The 16,657-nt window shown below is 45.4% G+C and overlaps 1 protein-coding gene across 1 annotated transcript in view; it reads right to left on the reverse strand.

Moving 5' to 3' along the window:
• Positions 1-1,930: 1,930 nt before the first annotated feature.
• Positions 1,931-16,657, reverse strand: part of LOC124135566 (HEAT repeat-containing protein 1-like) — a 58,322-nt gene continuing 43,595 nt past the window's right edge. The window contains exons 33-45 of the mRNA XM_048399673.1: positions 15,373-15,540; positions 14,128-14,306; positions 10,297-10,396; positions 9,914-9,981; positions 8,860-8,944; positions 6,946-7,080; positions 6,304-6,408; positions 5,912-5,982; positions 4,555-4,652; positions 4,030-4,187; positions 2,817-2,975; positions 2,459-2,567; positions 1,931-2,090 (exon numbers count right to left, since the gene is read on the reverse strand). Of these exons, the coding sequence (XP_048255630.1) occupies positions 2,002-2,090; positions 2,459-2,567; positions 2,817-2,975; positions 4,030-4,187; positions 4,555-4,652; positions 5,912-5,982; positions 6,304-6,408; positions 6,946-7,080; positions 8,860-8,944; positions 9,914-9,981; positions 10,297-10,396; positions 14,128-14,306; positions 15,373-15,540 (1,524 nt within the window). The 3' untranslated portion in view covers positions 1,931-2,001. The remainder of the gene's footprint in view (positions 2,091-2,458; positions 2,568-2,816; positions 2,976-4,029; positions 4,188-4,554; positions 4,653-5,911; positions 5,983-6,303; positions 6,409-6,945; positions 7,081-8,859; positions 8,945-9,913; positions 9,982-10,296; positions 10,397-14,127; positions 14,307-15,372; positions 15,541-16,657) is intronic.

Raw genomic sequence — 16,657 nt, forward strand, 5'->3', positions numbered from 1 at the left:
TGCAGCATGTCATACCTCACATTACAAACTAAACCCAATCCAGTTCGATACATTTGGAATAATCTTCGTCACTGGCCACAGGACTTGGCACATAGAATTGCAGCTACTGGACCCCACCTTACTCCTTCAGTAATGTTTGTTTGTTTGTTGTTTAACGCCACACTCAGCGAAGGAGGAATGAATGAAAAGCTGTTTTATAACTGAAATACTGATCAAATCAGCCCTTTCTAGTCCACCAATAGGATTCCAAAGCCATCACCATGCCAGCTAGTGGAACAGTTTGCCACCTTCCGAGGAGACATAAAATCTGTCCACATCCTTCGTAACTATGCTCAGAACTTTTCATCCACCACTGGTAGAATCAGGAGCTCTTTGTTGTTATGTGCACATTATATCTCATCTCTAATTACATGTCATGGGTTTAGGGTTGGCCCGACAGATGGATTGGTATATCTTGTCAATGATCCATAATTACACGGGACATTAAAACGGAAAGATATTTATATGAAAGCACATAGTTCGAAACAAAAAACAAACCACGAGTACATATTTGTTTAGCTATTAATGTCAAATGCCAAAGGTTAATTAGGTGATAAACCTCCAGGTTTCAATGTAGAGCTTGGTTACCTGTACTTACAAGCGTTTCTGATCAGGAGCCCAAATGCAAAGCCTTCAAACTGAGTACTGAAACAATTGTCAACCTCTCATGAGATCACTACTGTATCGGCTAGTGGATGTAGGGCGCATTTTAACAACATTTTCCTTAGCGGTGTCAGTAGAAGCCCTTCCTGATCTTGGATCATCTTCTAGGCTATCTCTTTCCTCCTGGAACTCTGCTGCCCACCTCTACCAGTGCAAAGGAAGGCACATCATCCCCGTCATGAGGAAGTTTAAGTGGGAGACATCTGTGCAAACCTATCAATCTCATAAAAATCAGATCTTAGTTCTCGCTTCTGCTTTAAACAGATGAAAGGTTGTTCTGACATGATCTGTAATGGGCTGTCTTCAGATCTTTGTTTAGTAGTAGCAAGAACTAAGATCTTATTTTAATGACATTGTTGGTTTGCATGTCCGAGTTTCCTTGAATACTGCTGCCTGCAGCTCGAGACAAATTTCACTCAAAGAATGAAAGTTTATCCGCAGGTCGCCTGTGCTGTGCAGTCACTGAACTTTATCCCATTGTGTGTCATAAGTCAATGGCATGGGTTTTGATCATGCTGTCAATCACTAGTTTTATTGGCCAGTTCAACAAACACATACACGGAAGCGCAGCTTGTAATAAGTTCACTTATTAACACAGCCATTTCAGTATGACAGGACAAGACTTGTTTGCAGCTGCACTTGGCTACATGATGACCAAACAATCCAGTGATTGATGGAAGCATTGTTTGACATGATAAACATACTAGGGCTGGGACGAGTCCAAATGTACTACCCGGGTACCCACCCCCTATTACCTGACCCCACCCAGGTACCCACTGTAGTACTCAATGTCAATACAAAATGTCCGATGGGGAATTTTTTTACCACAGCACTTGCAAAACGTATTTAGATACATGTATTAAATGATCTGGTCATGCATACACTGGAGTTGAATTAAGTTAATAAGTTATTCAACAATATTAAAAGTCAGAAGGAATGAGTGCATAGCCAGAATGAAATGTGAACATTACTGACTTGTAGTTTGACCATAGAGTTCTTGACAACAATATCATCACGTGACTAATCACGGGTCCGGGTAGTCCCAGGTCCTACTCAGTACCACCAGACCCGGGTATCCGATTTACCGATCCCAGCTCTAGAACATGCAACAAGCATAAGTTGCTGGGGACCAACTCTAACCCTGAACCCAAGTGAACAAAAGACATCTACAACCCCAAGACTTGTAACAGTCAGTACAATATCTACAGGACATATTATGACAAGTGTCTTTTTATAAATCTTTTATTACCAAAGCTGATGATGTTAACACTGGCTGCAGGAGGAGCAGCCATGCTCCACTTAGAAGTATTTCTGTAGAGGCTCTCCCAGGGTCCTCTCCATGTCAGCTATGACAGTCTGGCAGCGTTTTTCAACTTCCTCGTTTTCATCTGAAAAACCAAAACAAAGGTAACATATTTTTAAAAGCATGAGCAATCAAACAACCATTATGGTTACTGATCCACTGCAAGATCAGACCTGTGAAGATCCGGGTAGAATAGCTCTTCAGCAACCCATGCTTGCCGTAACAGGCAACTAACAGGATCGGGTGGTCATGCTTGCTGAATGGGTTGATGCATGTCATCTTATTCCAATTGCATAGATCGATGCTCATGATGTCAAACACTGGACTGTCTGGTCCAGATTCAATTATTTACAGTACGCCGTCATACAGCAGGAATATTGCTGAAAGTGGTGTTAAACAACAAACAAAAGCAAACAACAAACAAACAAAACAAGCAAGATTTAAGACACTAACCCTCCATGAGTTCCGCGAGGAAAGGAATGGTCTCGGGCAGCAGTGGCAGGAAGTCGTCCAGAAGCTTCTTGTGGAACTCTTCTATTACATCCAGGGAGGCAAACTTGACCTGCACAACAACACCTGAATACTACAAACTGAGTCAGCATTATGCATCTTGAAAGTATGTTAGGAGTGAGAATGCAGTAAAGCCCCTTTGAAGTGGGGAAGAGTGATGCACGTCTTGGACATTTACCATTTTTGGCATGGTGCTGACAACCAGACTCACCCTGATTGTAACATGGTTCAGCTTCCATGAATAATGGCAACTACCTTCCACGCAGAAATTAATGAAAGTATCTGTTTTACCACAGCTCACCTGGGGGGAGGGGTTCCTTGTCTTCAGAAGGATCTGGTAGTTCATGGATTTCCAGAGGGAGTCATCTCGAGCTGCCACAGCAAACTGGCCGATACATGGAACCAGATTCTGAGAAACTCGACTCTTGTACTTCTCCTCATCTCCCTGGGTGTTCTCAATCTGAACATATATAAATGTGAAATAAATAAATAAATAAATAAATAAATATACATACATACATACATACATACATACATACATACATACATACATACATACATACATACATACATACATACATACATACATACATACATACATACATACATACATACATACATACATTCGTTTGTCCAGCCCACCCAGCCCGTCACTGTTCCCTCCCAAGTCCCTGTTTCCTCCACATCACTATTCCCTCTCTCACCTGCTCCCTCCCACCATGTGCCTGATTCAACTCTCCCCACCAAGCACATCTCTGCTCCCTCCATGTCCTTGATTCCTCCCGTCCTGCACGTCCCTGCTCCCTTCTTCCGCCCTCACATCCCTGTTTGCTCCCTCCATGTCCCTGCTCCCTCCCAAGCCAAATGTCCCCATCCCCTCTCTCGTCCCCTGCTCCCTCCCACCCCACATGTCCCCAGCCCCTCTCTCTCGTCCCCTGCTCCCTCCCAGCCCACATGTCCCCACCCCCTCTCTCTCTCGTTCCCTGCTCCCTTCCACCCCACATGACCCCACCCCTTCTCTCTCGTCCCCTGCTCCCTCCCACCCCACATGTCCCCACCTCCTATCTCGTCCCCTGCTCCCTCCCACCCCACATGTCCCCACCCCCTCTCTCTCGTCCCCTGCTCCCTCACACCCCATCCCCTCTCTCTCGTCCCCTGCTCCCTCCCACCCCACGTCCCCAGCCCCTCTATCTCGTCCCCTGCTCCCTCCCAGCCCACATGTCCCCACCCCCTCTCTCTCTCGTTCCCTGCTCCCTTCCACCCCACATGACCCCACCCCCTCTCTCTCGTCCCCTGCTCCCTCCCACCCCACATGTCCCCACCTCCTATCTCGTCCCCTGCTCCCTCACACCCCACATGTCCCCACCCCCTCTCTCGTCCCCTGCTCCCTCCCATCCCACATGTCCCCACCCCCTCTCTCATCTCCTGCTCCCTCCACATCCCTGCTCCCTCACATCCAGTGACACACACGTCCCTGTTCCATCCTTCTCCACCAAGCACTAACTGTAACTCACCTGGTCAATGATTGGCTGCATGAGTGTGTCGAACCTCTCGACTGTCACAAAGCCGTCACTGTCATGAAGGAAGCACTTGTATAGAGTGTCCAGCACACAGGACAACAGCTGGGAAGACATCTTCCTGGACCGCTTGCCCTTCCCGAAGTACCTGCCATCTGACAGAAACATCATCAATATTTCAACCGAGTCATTCATGTAACTTCAGTAGTTTCTGACAAACTTGTCCCAAGTATGCATGGAGCAATAACTTTATCTAAAATTATTTTTTTACCAACTTTTGAAGTCAGTTTGAGATGATTACCAGTACAACTTCTCTCCTTTAACTCAGTCTTTGCGAAAAAAATTCCCCAAATGAGAAGTGGATGAATTGACTCCATTCTTATAAGCCGCATTTCGTGGCTGGGGATAATAATTATGTGTGGATGACACACATTCAGCCAGGTCACACTTTGTAACCTTAAACGCCCCAGAATGTATGCAGAGCATGCTCTGTGATCTGCTTGGGTCCACAGCTTGTCGTACCTCCTTTACTGGTGTTGTTCTGGTCCAGGACCTCTGCAGCATGCTTCACAATGTACCCGGCAAACAACGTGAACAGACTCTTCAACTTCTCCGCCAGTCTGGAGAGACAAACAATACATCTGGTTTTACAGTTCCTGGCAAATTATCTCCAGAACAACTGGTAACCTGTGACATATTCATGGGCACCACAGTGGACATCCTCTAGAAGATCTATACGGAGCACAGTACAAATGAAGCTCAATCTCATTAAAATCAGACCTTAGTTCTTGCTACCGCTAAACAAAGATCTGAAGACATCCCATTGGGGGTCACGTCAGAACAACCTTTTATCTGACTAATCAGAGCCTTGCTTACCAGATTATGAAAGTGACAGTCGGAATGTGATTTCTAATCATGCAACCTCGAAAACTTTAACACAGGGTATTCTGAACGACAGTTACGGGTTAAACAACAGAATCCATACAGTCTATACCATCTATTAGCCATTCCAGAATGTTCTTTTGTTCAGGTTTCAAATTTGTAATCGAGAATTTGTCAAAATATGTTTCGAAGTGTAGTCGCCAATTTGAAATTAGTGCCGTAAAGCAAGAGAAAGGTCCCTTCTGATCGGACAATCTATTGGCCTGTCAAAGTTCGCACAAGGTCGGTCTGACGTGACCTGTAATGGGATGTCCTCAGATCTTTGTTTAGCGGAAGCAAGAACTAAGATTTGATTTTAATGAGCTTGAATGAAGCTTTGTTTGTTGTTGACAGAACAACACGATCCAGTGATTGATTACGAGCAACGATCCAGGGTACTATGACACCTGGCCCATTTGTTGCCTCTTACAACCAGCATAGTATGCTGGGGACAAATGCTAACCTGGATTCTCCAAGGATTAAATGTGGCAGATGATGAGCAGTAATTGTTTTACGCAGATTTTATCTATATTCCAGCAATATGACATCACAGGACTCCAGGAATGGGCTCCACACTTAGTACCCATGTGGGCAATCAGAACCCGGGCTTTTGGAGTGACAAACTAACGCTTTAACCACAAGGCTATTCACTGCCTATATTCTCCCCTATTGTCTAGAGATGGGACACAGACAGACAGACACAGACAGACACAGACAGACACACACACACACACACACGCACACACAGACAAACACAGACACACACAGACACACAGACACACACACACGCACACACAGACACAGACAAACACAGACACACACACACACACATACAGACGCAGACACACACACACACACACACACACAGACACACAGACACACACACACACACACACACACACACACACACACACACACACACACACACACATTCTGAGTAGACTGTAACTTGTCCCACCTGTCTGCCAGCCTGTAGAACACCAGGACCCGCATCTTCGTGTCATCTTGTCGGGTTGCCCAGTCAAACACCTGATACAAACAATGCAACATGTGTGATTGGCAAAAGATTTCACCACTGACTGATTTTAACCCTCCAATGGCACCACTTATGGTAGTTGTAGCCAAACATTTTCAACCAGTGGCGTTTTGCTAAAACTTATTAACTTATTATCTAGTCAGCATAAATGTAGGATGCAATTTACCTGGCATGATTTAAATATTCCACCGATGGCATGATGGATTTTTTCTCAAATAGAAAAACTCCTTCTAAATTCCCTTAGAATAATCTTGATTCATGATTATGCCTGTATCATACAGGTTGTTACGGGGGAACTGAGAAGCCATACTGACCTTGAAGAGCATGGGTCTGAAAGTTGCCTCCGACATCTTCATCACCATACAGATGACTGTGTTGATCACCGAGTCTTCAATCTGGTTTATCCTGCTCAGTGATTCCTAGTAATATACACATCATTGTTACCATTCTTGACATACCCGTAATTTGTGCCCAGTGAGTGTCACATAACACAGACACTTACATTTATTGCCAAAAGAAAAGAAGCCTTTATTCATAGTTGAAAGAGTGAGTGAGTGAGTGAGTATTGTTTTATGCCGCTTTTAGCAATATTCCAGCAATATCACGGCGGGGGGACACCAGAAATGGGCTTCACACATTGTACCCATGTCGGGAATCAAGCCAGGTCTTCAGCGTGACGAGCGAATGCTTTAACCACTAGGCTACCCGACCGCCCCCATAGTTGAAAGATGGCAAAGGATAAAAAAGTCCAAGCCTTGTCACATGGCCTGCAAGAGATGATGATACAGTCTGTGTTTGGCCCTAAACTACTTGCATTGCCACATCACCTCGCTGCTTACTCTCTCAATGTTTAACATACATTCCGAAATACTGTAAATGGTGGCTTATTTCCAACTGAAGTGGCAATGGTCCAGTGTTCGAACAAACAAAGTGAATTTGTGTCCCTGAAGTCTCACCTTGGGATAGTTTGACCTGAAGTCGAGACAGATGAAGAAGAAGGCAAGGATCTCGTTGTGGAAGCTGGCAAGGTCCTCTCGGTTCATCTCCTTGATGTGGGCCTCCAGCAGAGACATGAGACACTCCACACATTCCTGATACAGCACATAGTGGGTAAATGGCTGCCATAATCTCAAAGCTCAATCTAACAGTGACATTTGTGGGAGTTATACTTGGGGCAAAACAATTTAAAACCTAAACATGAAAGATAAAAGAATATAAGGCCTAAAAAAGATAAGTCTTGGTTCTCAGGCACCACCCACATCGTCATAAAGTCCGCCGCACGTTTTGTTTTTTATTTCAATTTTCAAAACATACTTACTTCTCAGTTACATGCGCACTGCTTTACTGCATTGACGTCTTATGGTCATGGCGGCAATAGGAGTTTGTATGCCTGTTTTTGTAGGGTGGCCCTTTCCCAGGTTGATGGTACACAACTGTTTATTTGGTTACATACTAGTTTGAATAAGCAGGAAAAAATCACCGCCCGCAATATATTTTCAAAAGTCATTGCCTGAGAACCCATTCTTTTATTTTTTCAAGCCTAAAGTAATTTAAAATTATGTATTGGAGAAAACACGCTTACAAGGTTTTGGTAGACAGAGCATGCCCTGGGGAGAGGGAAAAACCAAGGGGGCGAAGCCCCCTTGGTTTTTCCCGACCCCCGGGGCATGCTCTGTCTACCAAAACCGAGGGACAGTGTTTTTCCATACTTATGAACCGTTTAAATTGATTAAATGTTATAACGGGCATCTATAAATGAGGCGTTTCATTATAGCGCTTCCTTGGAGACGTGATATCACAACTTGCACGTGAAACTCGCTGACTTGCCAGGCGTCCAAGAGCACTTGGATGTGTCAACAACAAAACACAACTAAAATACTTACTTTAAAATGAAAGTGAAATCTTCGGTTTCTAAATGTTTGTGTTGCAATATTCCACGTCTTTTAAACTTTTCAAAACGAAAATTCGCAAATTTTAAAGGTGTTTTTTGCTTTATAAGATTTTCGACTTTAAACAATCAAACTGTTACATAGAGTTAGTTGCGACGTAACAGCTAGCAGTTACTGCACGTGCAAATTGTGCATCATTGATAAGCACTTGTTTAAAAGCACGTGTTTTGAAACCTCGCTGTCCTTTCACCAGAGACTCTGAAGTGATGTCGCTTTTAAATGTCCACGCGGAACTGTACACATGACATTCAATTTTAATTGAATTAAAATTTTGAAAGGCTACTTGTTGTCATTTTTTCAGTTACTTGGTTAAACCTGGGATTTGAGGTTCTACTTTGAAAGTAAAACCTCTTAATAGGTTTTAATGCCTATAGAAAGAACTCTCTTACTTAATAGAGATCCCAATGAATAGGTTTATAATCTGGGATAAGACATAGTAACTCATGCTATCGAAACATCAATGACTTGAAATGTGATCAGGCTGAATTCTCCCCTGATAGTTGGGAGCAGAGTTCCGTCCACAAATCTACGTGGGGGCAAGCCAAGAGTCGAGGATTTGATCCTACAAGCCGACCCTTCTCATCAGCAAGGTGTAGACACAAAACCATCTGTGCCCCTTGGTTGGTTTGTTGTTTAACGCCGCACTCAGAAATATTCCAGCTATATGACGGCGGTCTGTAAATAATCGAGTCTGGACCAGACAATCCAGTGATTGACGTCATGTGCATCGATCCACGCAATTGGGATATGATGACATGCATCAACCAAGTCAGTGAGCCTGACCACCCGATACCGTTAGTCGCCTTTTACGACAAGCAAAGTCGCCTTTTACGTCAAGCATTGAGTGCTGAAGACCTATTCTATCCCGGATCTTCACGGGTACTGTGCCCCTTGGAAAAGACTAAGAGTGACAACACATACTTGATGTTCTTCCACCAGGTACTCGTAGCATGACACAACGGTTGGAAGGATGACACGTGTTGGTAGAACTGTGGCCATCGCGTGACTGCAAAACAAGAAAGATGTAGTCTTGGGTGAACACACAAGCATGAGTATGATGCTGAGATTCTTCATCAGGATGAATCTGGGATTCAGAGTAACAATCAGCTGGCCTAGAACAGTACAGTCTCATCTCTGCACAGTTCACAATCCCTCATAGATAACACATCAAGAAGTCCATTCACTTAGTTAACAACCCTTCAGATGTCGTAAGGTTACATTTCTGGAGTGGCCCAGTCTGACATCACAATACTGTGAATGTGTCTTGTGGACAAAGACACCTCCAACCAGGTGTGTTAGTAGGAGGAGAGCTATACCAGAGAACTCTCTTGCCTTGGGAACATGCTGACTATAAAAGTCCAGTTTCCACCTTTGCCCAACTAGGCTGGTATTATGGAGTTACATTTTGGCTGGACTAATGAGTCCATGGTTAGTCCAATCAACAAGCAATTTCGGTTGACTGAAGGACTTTCAAAGCATGTGTACCACCAACTGGGCGTCGACAGATATTTTGCAAATCTTGTCATGCTTTTAATCAAGGTGCTCAAGTGATTTGATGCACTTCACAAAGAAAGGCCCGTTATATTTCAATATAGATCTTGATTATCGATCAGATCGTTTTCATATTTTGTTTGAAGCAATTGCAAGTCATAGGAGAGGTGGAATCTGATTGGTCAATAGGAGGGATATTGAAGGGACATAACTCGTAATAGCCACTGATGGCGCTACGATCGAGCACAGAAATTCCAGCCAAATTTGGCAAGGGTGGAAACTTGACTTTTATAGTCAGTTGACACCCTTGCCTCAGAAGATGTACTAGATAGCGATTTTATAAGGAACAGGTTTTCAACTGAGCCTTGAAGTATAAGAGTGCCATTGATTGCTTTAGATCGTATTCCAGCAAGCATATGATCACTACAGTCAGAGACTCTGAAAACGCTTGAAACAACGCCATAGAAGACAAAGCTAGTCTTACCGAATGGCTAGAAGACGCTGCTGAACTTGTGGCTTCTGAGGAGATTCCCCTCCAGACAGGAGACAGTACTGGAAACAAACACTTGTATACAACAGAGGACAAACTGGTCAGTAATAACCGAGCCGTTTCTTCTGAAAACTATTATCTGAAGAAGAGTCTCAATTCATCATCTACAGAAATGCAACACATTCATGGGATTTTAATGTATTCCAAACACACCAATAAGAAATAAAAGATTTGTGCATACATTTTTTTAAATTGTCTTTTTTACACTTCCATTGTAAGGGTCAGTGAAGGATCCTTATATTACTCCTATACAGTCTTTGAATAAATCCTAATGAATCTACACTGTTGCAAGGAAGATAGTATCTGTATATACTGACATGTTTGGTGATGTCCAGGATGTAGGGGCTGAGGAAGTGCGGCAGATTCTCCACCACCTTGTTGACGACCGTCACACAACTCTGCAGCAGCAGCTCATTCCTGCAACACAGTCGGTCTGTGAACATGTGGTGTTGGTCAGTGAACATGTGGTGTCGGTCAGTGAACATGTGGTGTGGTTGTGTCGGTCAGTGAACATGTGGTGTGGTGGTGTTGGCCTGTAAACATGTGGTGAGGTTGTGTCGGTCAGTGAACATGTGGTGTGGTGGTGTATGTCAGTGAACATGTGGTGTTGGTCAGTGAACATGTGGTGTCGGTCTGTGAACATGTAGTGTGGTGGTGTCGGTCAGTGAACATGTGTTGTGGTGGTGTCGGTCAGTGAACATGTGGTGTGGTGGTGTCAGTCAGTGAACATGTGATGTTGTGGTGTCAGTCAGTGAACATGTGGTGTCGGTCTGTGAACATGTAGTGTGGTGGTGTCGGTCAGTGAACATGTGATGTTGTGGTGTCAGTCAGTGAACATGTGATGTTGTGGTGTCAGTCAGTGAACATGTGGTGTGGTGGTGTCAGTCAGTGAACATGTGATGTTGTGGTGTCAGTCAGTGAACATGTGGTGTTGGTCAGTGAACATGTGGTGTCGGTCTGTGAACATGTAGTGTGGTGGTGTCGGTCAGTGAACATGTGGTGTGGTGGTGTCAGTCAGTGAACATGTGGTGTTGTGGTGTCAGTCAGTGAACATGTGATGTTGTGGTGTCAGTCAGTGAACATGTGGTGTGGTGGTGTCAGTCAGTGAACATGTGATGTTGTGGTGTCAGTCAGTGAACATGTGGTGTTGGTCAGTGAACATGTGGTGTCGGTCTGTGAACATGTAGTGTGGTGGTGTCGGTCAGTGAACATGTGGTGTGGTGGTGTCAGTCAGTGAACATGTGGTGTGGTGGTGTCGGTCAGTGAACATGTGGTGTGGTGGTGTCGGTCAGTGAACATGTGGTGTCGGTCTGTGAACATGTGGTGTGGTGGTGTCGGTCTGTGAACATGTGGTGAGGTGGTGTCGGTCTGTGATCATGTGGCGTTGTGGTGTCGGTCAGTGAACATGTGGTATGGTGGTGTCAGTCAGTGAACATGTGATGTTGTGGTGTCAGTCAGTGAACATGTGGTGTGGTGGTGTAGGTCTGTGAACATGTGGTGTGGTGGTGTAGGTCAGTGAACATGTGGTGTGGTGGTGTAGGTCAGTGAACATGTGGTGTGGTGGTGTAGGTCAGTGAACATGTGGTGTGGTGGTGTCGGTCTGTGAACATGTGGTGTGGTGGTGTCGGTCAGTGAACATGTGGTGTGGTAGTGTCGGTCTGTGAACATGTGGTGTGGTGGTGTCGGTCAGTGAACATGTGGTGTTGGTCTGTGAACATGTAGTGTGGTGGTGTTGGTCAGTGAACATGTGGTGTGGTAGTGTCGGTCAGTGAACATGTAGTGTGGTGGTGTTGGTCAGTGAACATGTAGTGTGGTGGTGTCGGTCTGTGAACATGTGGTGTGGTAGTGTCGGTCAGTGAACATGTGGTGTGGTAGTGTCGGTCTGTGAACATGTGGTGTGGTGGTGTCGGTCTGTGAACATGTGGTGTGGTGGTGTCAGTCAGTGAACATGTGGTGTGGTGGTGTTGGTCTGTGAACATGTGATGTGGTGGTGTCGGTCTGTGAACATGTAGTGTGGTGGTGTCGGTCTGTGAACATGTGATGTGGTGGTGTCGGTCTGTGAACATGTAGTGTGGTGGTGTTAGTCAGTGAACATGTAGTGTGGTGGTGTCGGTCTGTGAACATGTAGTGTGGTGGTGTCGGTCAGTGAACATGTGGTGAGGTGGTGTCGATCAGTGAACATGTGGTGTCGGTCTGTGAACATGTGGTGAGGTGGTGTCGATCAGTGAACATGTGGTGAGGTGGTGTCGATCAGCGAACATGTGGTGAGGTGGTGTCGGTCAGTGAACATGTGGTGAGGTGGTGTCGATCAGTGAACATGTGGTGTCGGTCTGTGAACATGTAGTGTGGTGGTGTCGGTCAGTGAACATGTGGTGAGGTGGTGTCGATCAGTGAACATGTGGTGAGGTGGTGTCGGTCAGTGAACATGTGGTGAGGTGGTGTCGGTCTGTGAACATGTGGTGTGGTGGTGTCGGCCTGTGAACATGTGGTGAGGTGGTGTCGGTCTGTGATCATGTGGTATTGTGGTGTCAGTCAGTGAACATGTGGTATGGTGGTGTTTGTCTATTGTTGTGGTGGTGTCGGTCTGTGAATATGTGGTGTCGGTCTGTGAACATGTGGTGTGGTGGTGTCGGTCTGTGAACATGTGGTGAGGTGGTGTCGGTCTGTGATCATGTGGTGTTGTGGTGTCGGTCAGTGAACATGTGGTATGGTGGTGTCAGTCAGTGAACATGTGATGTTGTGGTGTCAGTCAGTGAACATGTGGTGTGGTGGTGTAGGTCTGTGAACATGTGGTGTGGTGGTGTTGGTCAGTGAACATGTGGTGTGGTGGTGTCGGTCTGTGAACATGTAGTGTGGTAGTGTCGGTCTGTGAACATGTGGTGTGGTGGTGTAGGTCAGTGAACATGTGGTGTGGTGGTGTCGATCAGTGAACATGTGGTGTGGTGGTGTAGGTCTGTGAACATGTGGTGTGGTGGTGTAGGTCAGTGAACATGTGGTGTGGTGGTGTAGGTCAGTGAACATGTGGTGTGGTGGTGTCGGTCTGTGAACATGTGGTGTGGTGGTGTCAGTCAGTGAACATGTGGTGTGGTGGTGTCGGTCTGTGAACATGTAGTGTGGTAGTGTCGGTCTGTGAACATGTGGTGTGGTGGTGTAGGTCAGTGAACATGTGGTGTGGTAGTGTCGGTCTGTGAACATGTGGTGTGGTGGTGTCGGTCTGTGAACATGTGGTGTGGTGGTGTCGATCAGTGAACATGTGGTGTGGTGGTGTAGGTCTGTGAACATGTAGTGTGGTGGTGTAGGTCAGTGAACATGTGGTGTGGTGGTGTAGGTCAGTGAACATGTGGTGTGGTGGTGTCGGTCTGTGAACATGTGGTGTGGTGGTGTCAGTCAGTGAACATGTGGTGTGGTGGTGTCGGTCTGTGAACATGTAGTGTGGTAGTGTCGGTCTGTGAACATGTGGTGTGGTGGTGTAGGTCAGTGAACATGTGGTGTGGTAGTGTCGGTCTGTGAACATGTGGTGTGGTGGTGTCGGTCTGTGAACATGTGGTGTGGTGGTGTCGATCAGTGAACATGTGGTGTGGTGGTGTAGGTCTGTGAACATGTAGTGTGGTGGTGTAGGTCAGTGAACATGTGGTGTGGTGGTGTAGGTCAGTGAACATGTGGTGTGGTGGTGTCGGTCTGTGAACATGTAGTGTGGTGGTGTCGGTCTGTGAACATGTGGTGTGGTGGTGTCGGTCTGTGAACTGGTGTGTGGTGGTGTCGGTCTATTGTTGTGGTTGTGTCGGTCTGTGAATATGTGGTGTCGGTCTGTGAACATGTGGTGTGGTGGTGTCGGTCTGTGAACATGTGGTGTGGTAGTGTCGGTCTGTGAACATGTGGTGTGGTAGTGTCGGTCTGTGAACATGTGGTGTAGTGGTGTCGGTATTACAACAGTCTGCAAATAATGAAATCTAGACCAACAAACCAGTGATTGATATTCCACTGTCTAAAACGGCAAACAAGAAAATACCCATTTCAGCCCTAAACTGGTGACAAGAACATGAAACCAATGCCAATACACAAATCTTGATATTAACCAGGTTAGCAAAACAGAACCGGAAGTTACACAATGTTCTGAAAACCAAACGACGACATCCCATGGGGCTCACCCAGCCAGCTCTTCAGTGCGGCCCAGGATCTTGAGGAGTTTGGGCATGAACGTGGGGAGGTGGGGGATGACATGGACCTTGAGGTCGGCCGAGATCTCCCCAACACACAGCAGTGCACACGCCAACACATTAGGGCTGTCCTTCCTCTTGGTCAGGACCTTGCAAGTGAGCTGCAGAACCTGAAATGGGGAACATGCTGCAGTACTGCATGTGTCATATCAACATGGACCCAAGGGCTTTGAATTAAAGCCGGTTAAAGAATATTTCGACCAGTGTTTAAAATCATCTGATACCGAACAACACATCATGGAAGTGAATAAATATTCAGTTCTAACCTTATACTACGGCCCAAAAAACACAAATTTTGTGGTATTTGTTTTGTAAATTCTGCAACCGAATTTGATAATTCTGCACATAATTCTGCAAACTTTTAAGCATAGTTTCTTTGCACCAGGCATGTTTCTCGAATAGCTTATTGAAGTGAATCTGGTGATCTACAGTGTAAACATACAGACATGCACTTCCGGAAAGCAATAATACAAAATTCAACTTCAACTTGAAATCAGGATATTGATTTCATTTAACCATTTCTCGTAACGTAAAATGTCTAAAAGATATTTTTTTTCTTTAACATGTTTAATCCATATAACACAAACAACTAAAATAATTATTTGGAATGACATAAAATATACAATGCACAATTGAAATAATGTTCATTTCAGTAAACCTATGCGACTTTTAAAATTTTATATCCAGCTTTCGGCTCACAAGTTAACATTCTGCGGTGTATTTGACATTCTGTGACAGAAAAATGCAAAATTCTGCACAAAATGTGATTTTTTGGCAAGATGGATATATTTCTGCACCAAGTCTGCATTTCTGCAGATTCATCTGTCACCACGGAATCACAGATTACTGCTGGGACTGAATGTAATTTAACGTTATTCTTGCTGTATGATGGCTGCCTGTATATAATTGAGTCATGGGAAATACGAGTCAGACTTCTCAGTTGTCCCCTATTTTGACTTATTTCGGAGCTCAATTCAACTAGGGTTTATGTAACATTAGATTTTGAGAAAAAGGAAGAAGTCCTTCCACATTTCCAACAGCCTCAGGACTAGTGGCTTTGTCTAACCACATGATCCTACGGAACCTATTCTACTCCAGAACCCCACAGTGTCATGGCAGAGTATACTGAAACAAAGCAACTGTCACACAGTTCATGTTATCTTCAACACCACTGACCTTGATAAACCTGTCAGGGTGTTTAGTGCCCAGCAGACGACACAACACCTTCAGGCTGTAGAGAGCTGTCTGACCATTGACCCCTGTCTCCTCAAGGTCATCGGAGTCCAGAGTTGTCTGTTTCACTATGGCAGACAGTTCATCAACCAGCCCCATCATGATTTTCTCCTGTAGAAAACATCACCATCATACAATTCTTCTCTACACAAGAACATACAGCATTGAATGTGATATTCAGTTTCAATACGGAAGCTGTTATATTTTCCTGCGGACAAAGCCTTGAAAACCCAAGAAATTTATATGAGGCACATACCCTTTGCTATAATCAACCACATAGTCCGGACTCCCAGTTTCCCCAGTAACAGTGTCTGGACTACAGGGTTTCCCCACTTACAGTGTCCAGACTACATGGTTTCCCGACTAACAGTGTCCAGACTACATGGTTTCCCCACTAACAGTGTCCGGACAACAAGGTTTCCCCACTAACAGTGTCTGGACTACAAGGTTTCCCCACTAACAGTGTCTGGACTACAAGGTTTCCCCAATAACAGTGTCCGGACTACGGGGTTTCCCCACTAACAGTGTCCAGACTACATGGTTTCCCCGACTAACAGTGTCCAGACTACAGGGTTTCCCCACTAACAGTGTCCGGACTACAAGGTTTCCCCACTAACAGTATCCAGACTACAAGGTTTCCCCACTAACAGTGTCCAGACTACATGGTTTCCCGACTAACAGTGTCCAGACAATGAGGTTTCCCAACTAACAGTGTCCGGACTACGGGTTTTCCCCACTAACTGTGTCCAGACTACATGGTTTCCCCACTAACAGTGTCCAGACTACAAGGTTTCCCCACTAACAGTGTCCAGACTACGGGGTTTCCCCACTAACAGTGTCCAGACTACAAGGTTTCTCGACTAACAATGTCCAGACAATGAGGTTTCCCCACTAACAGTCTCCGGACTACAGGGTTTCCCAACCAACAGTGTCCAGACTACGGGGTTTCCCCACTAACACTGTCCAGACTACAAGGTTTCCCCACTAACAGTGTCCAGACAATGAGGTTTCCCCACTAACAGTGTCCAGACTACAGGGTTTCCCCACTAAAAGTGCCCAGACAATGAGGTTTCCCCACTAACAGTGTCCAGGCTACAAGGTTTCCCCACTAACAGTGTCCGGACTACGGGGTATCCCCACTTACAGTGTCCAGACAACAAGGTTTCCCCACTAACAGTGTCCGGACTACAAGGTTTCCCCACTAACAGTGTCTGGACTACAAGGTTTC

This window comes from Haliotis rufescens, unplaced genomic scaffold (genome assembly GCF_023055435.1).
Source record: "Haliotis rufescens isolate VD_foot unplaced genomic scaffold, xgHalRufe1.0.p SCAF_2, whole genome shotgun sequence".
Taxonomy (NCBI): Eukaryota; Metazoa; Mollusca; class Gastropoda; order Lepetellida; family Haliotidae; genus Haliotis; species Haliotis rufescens.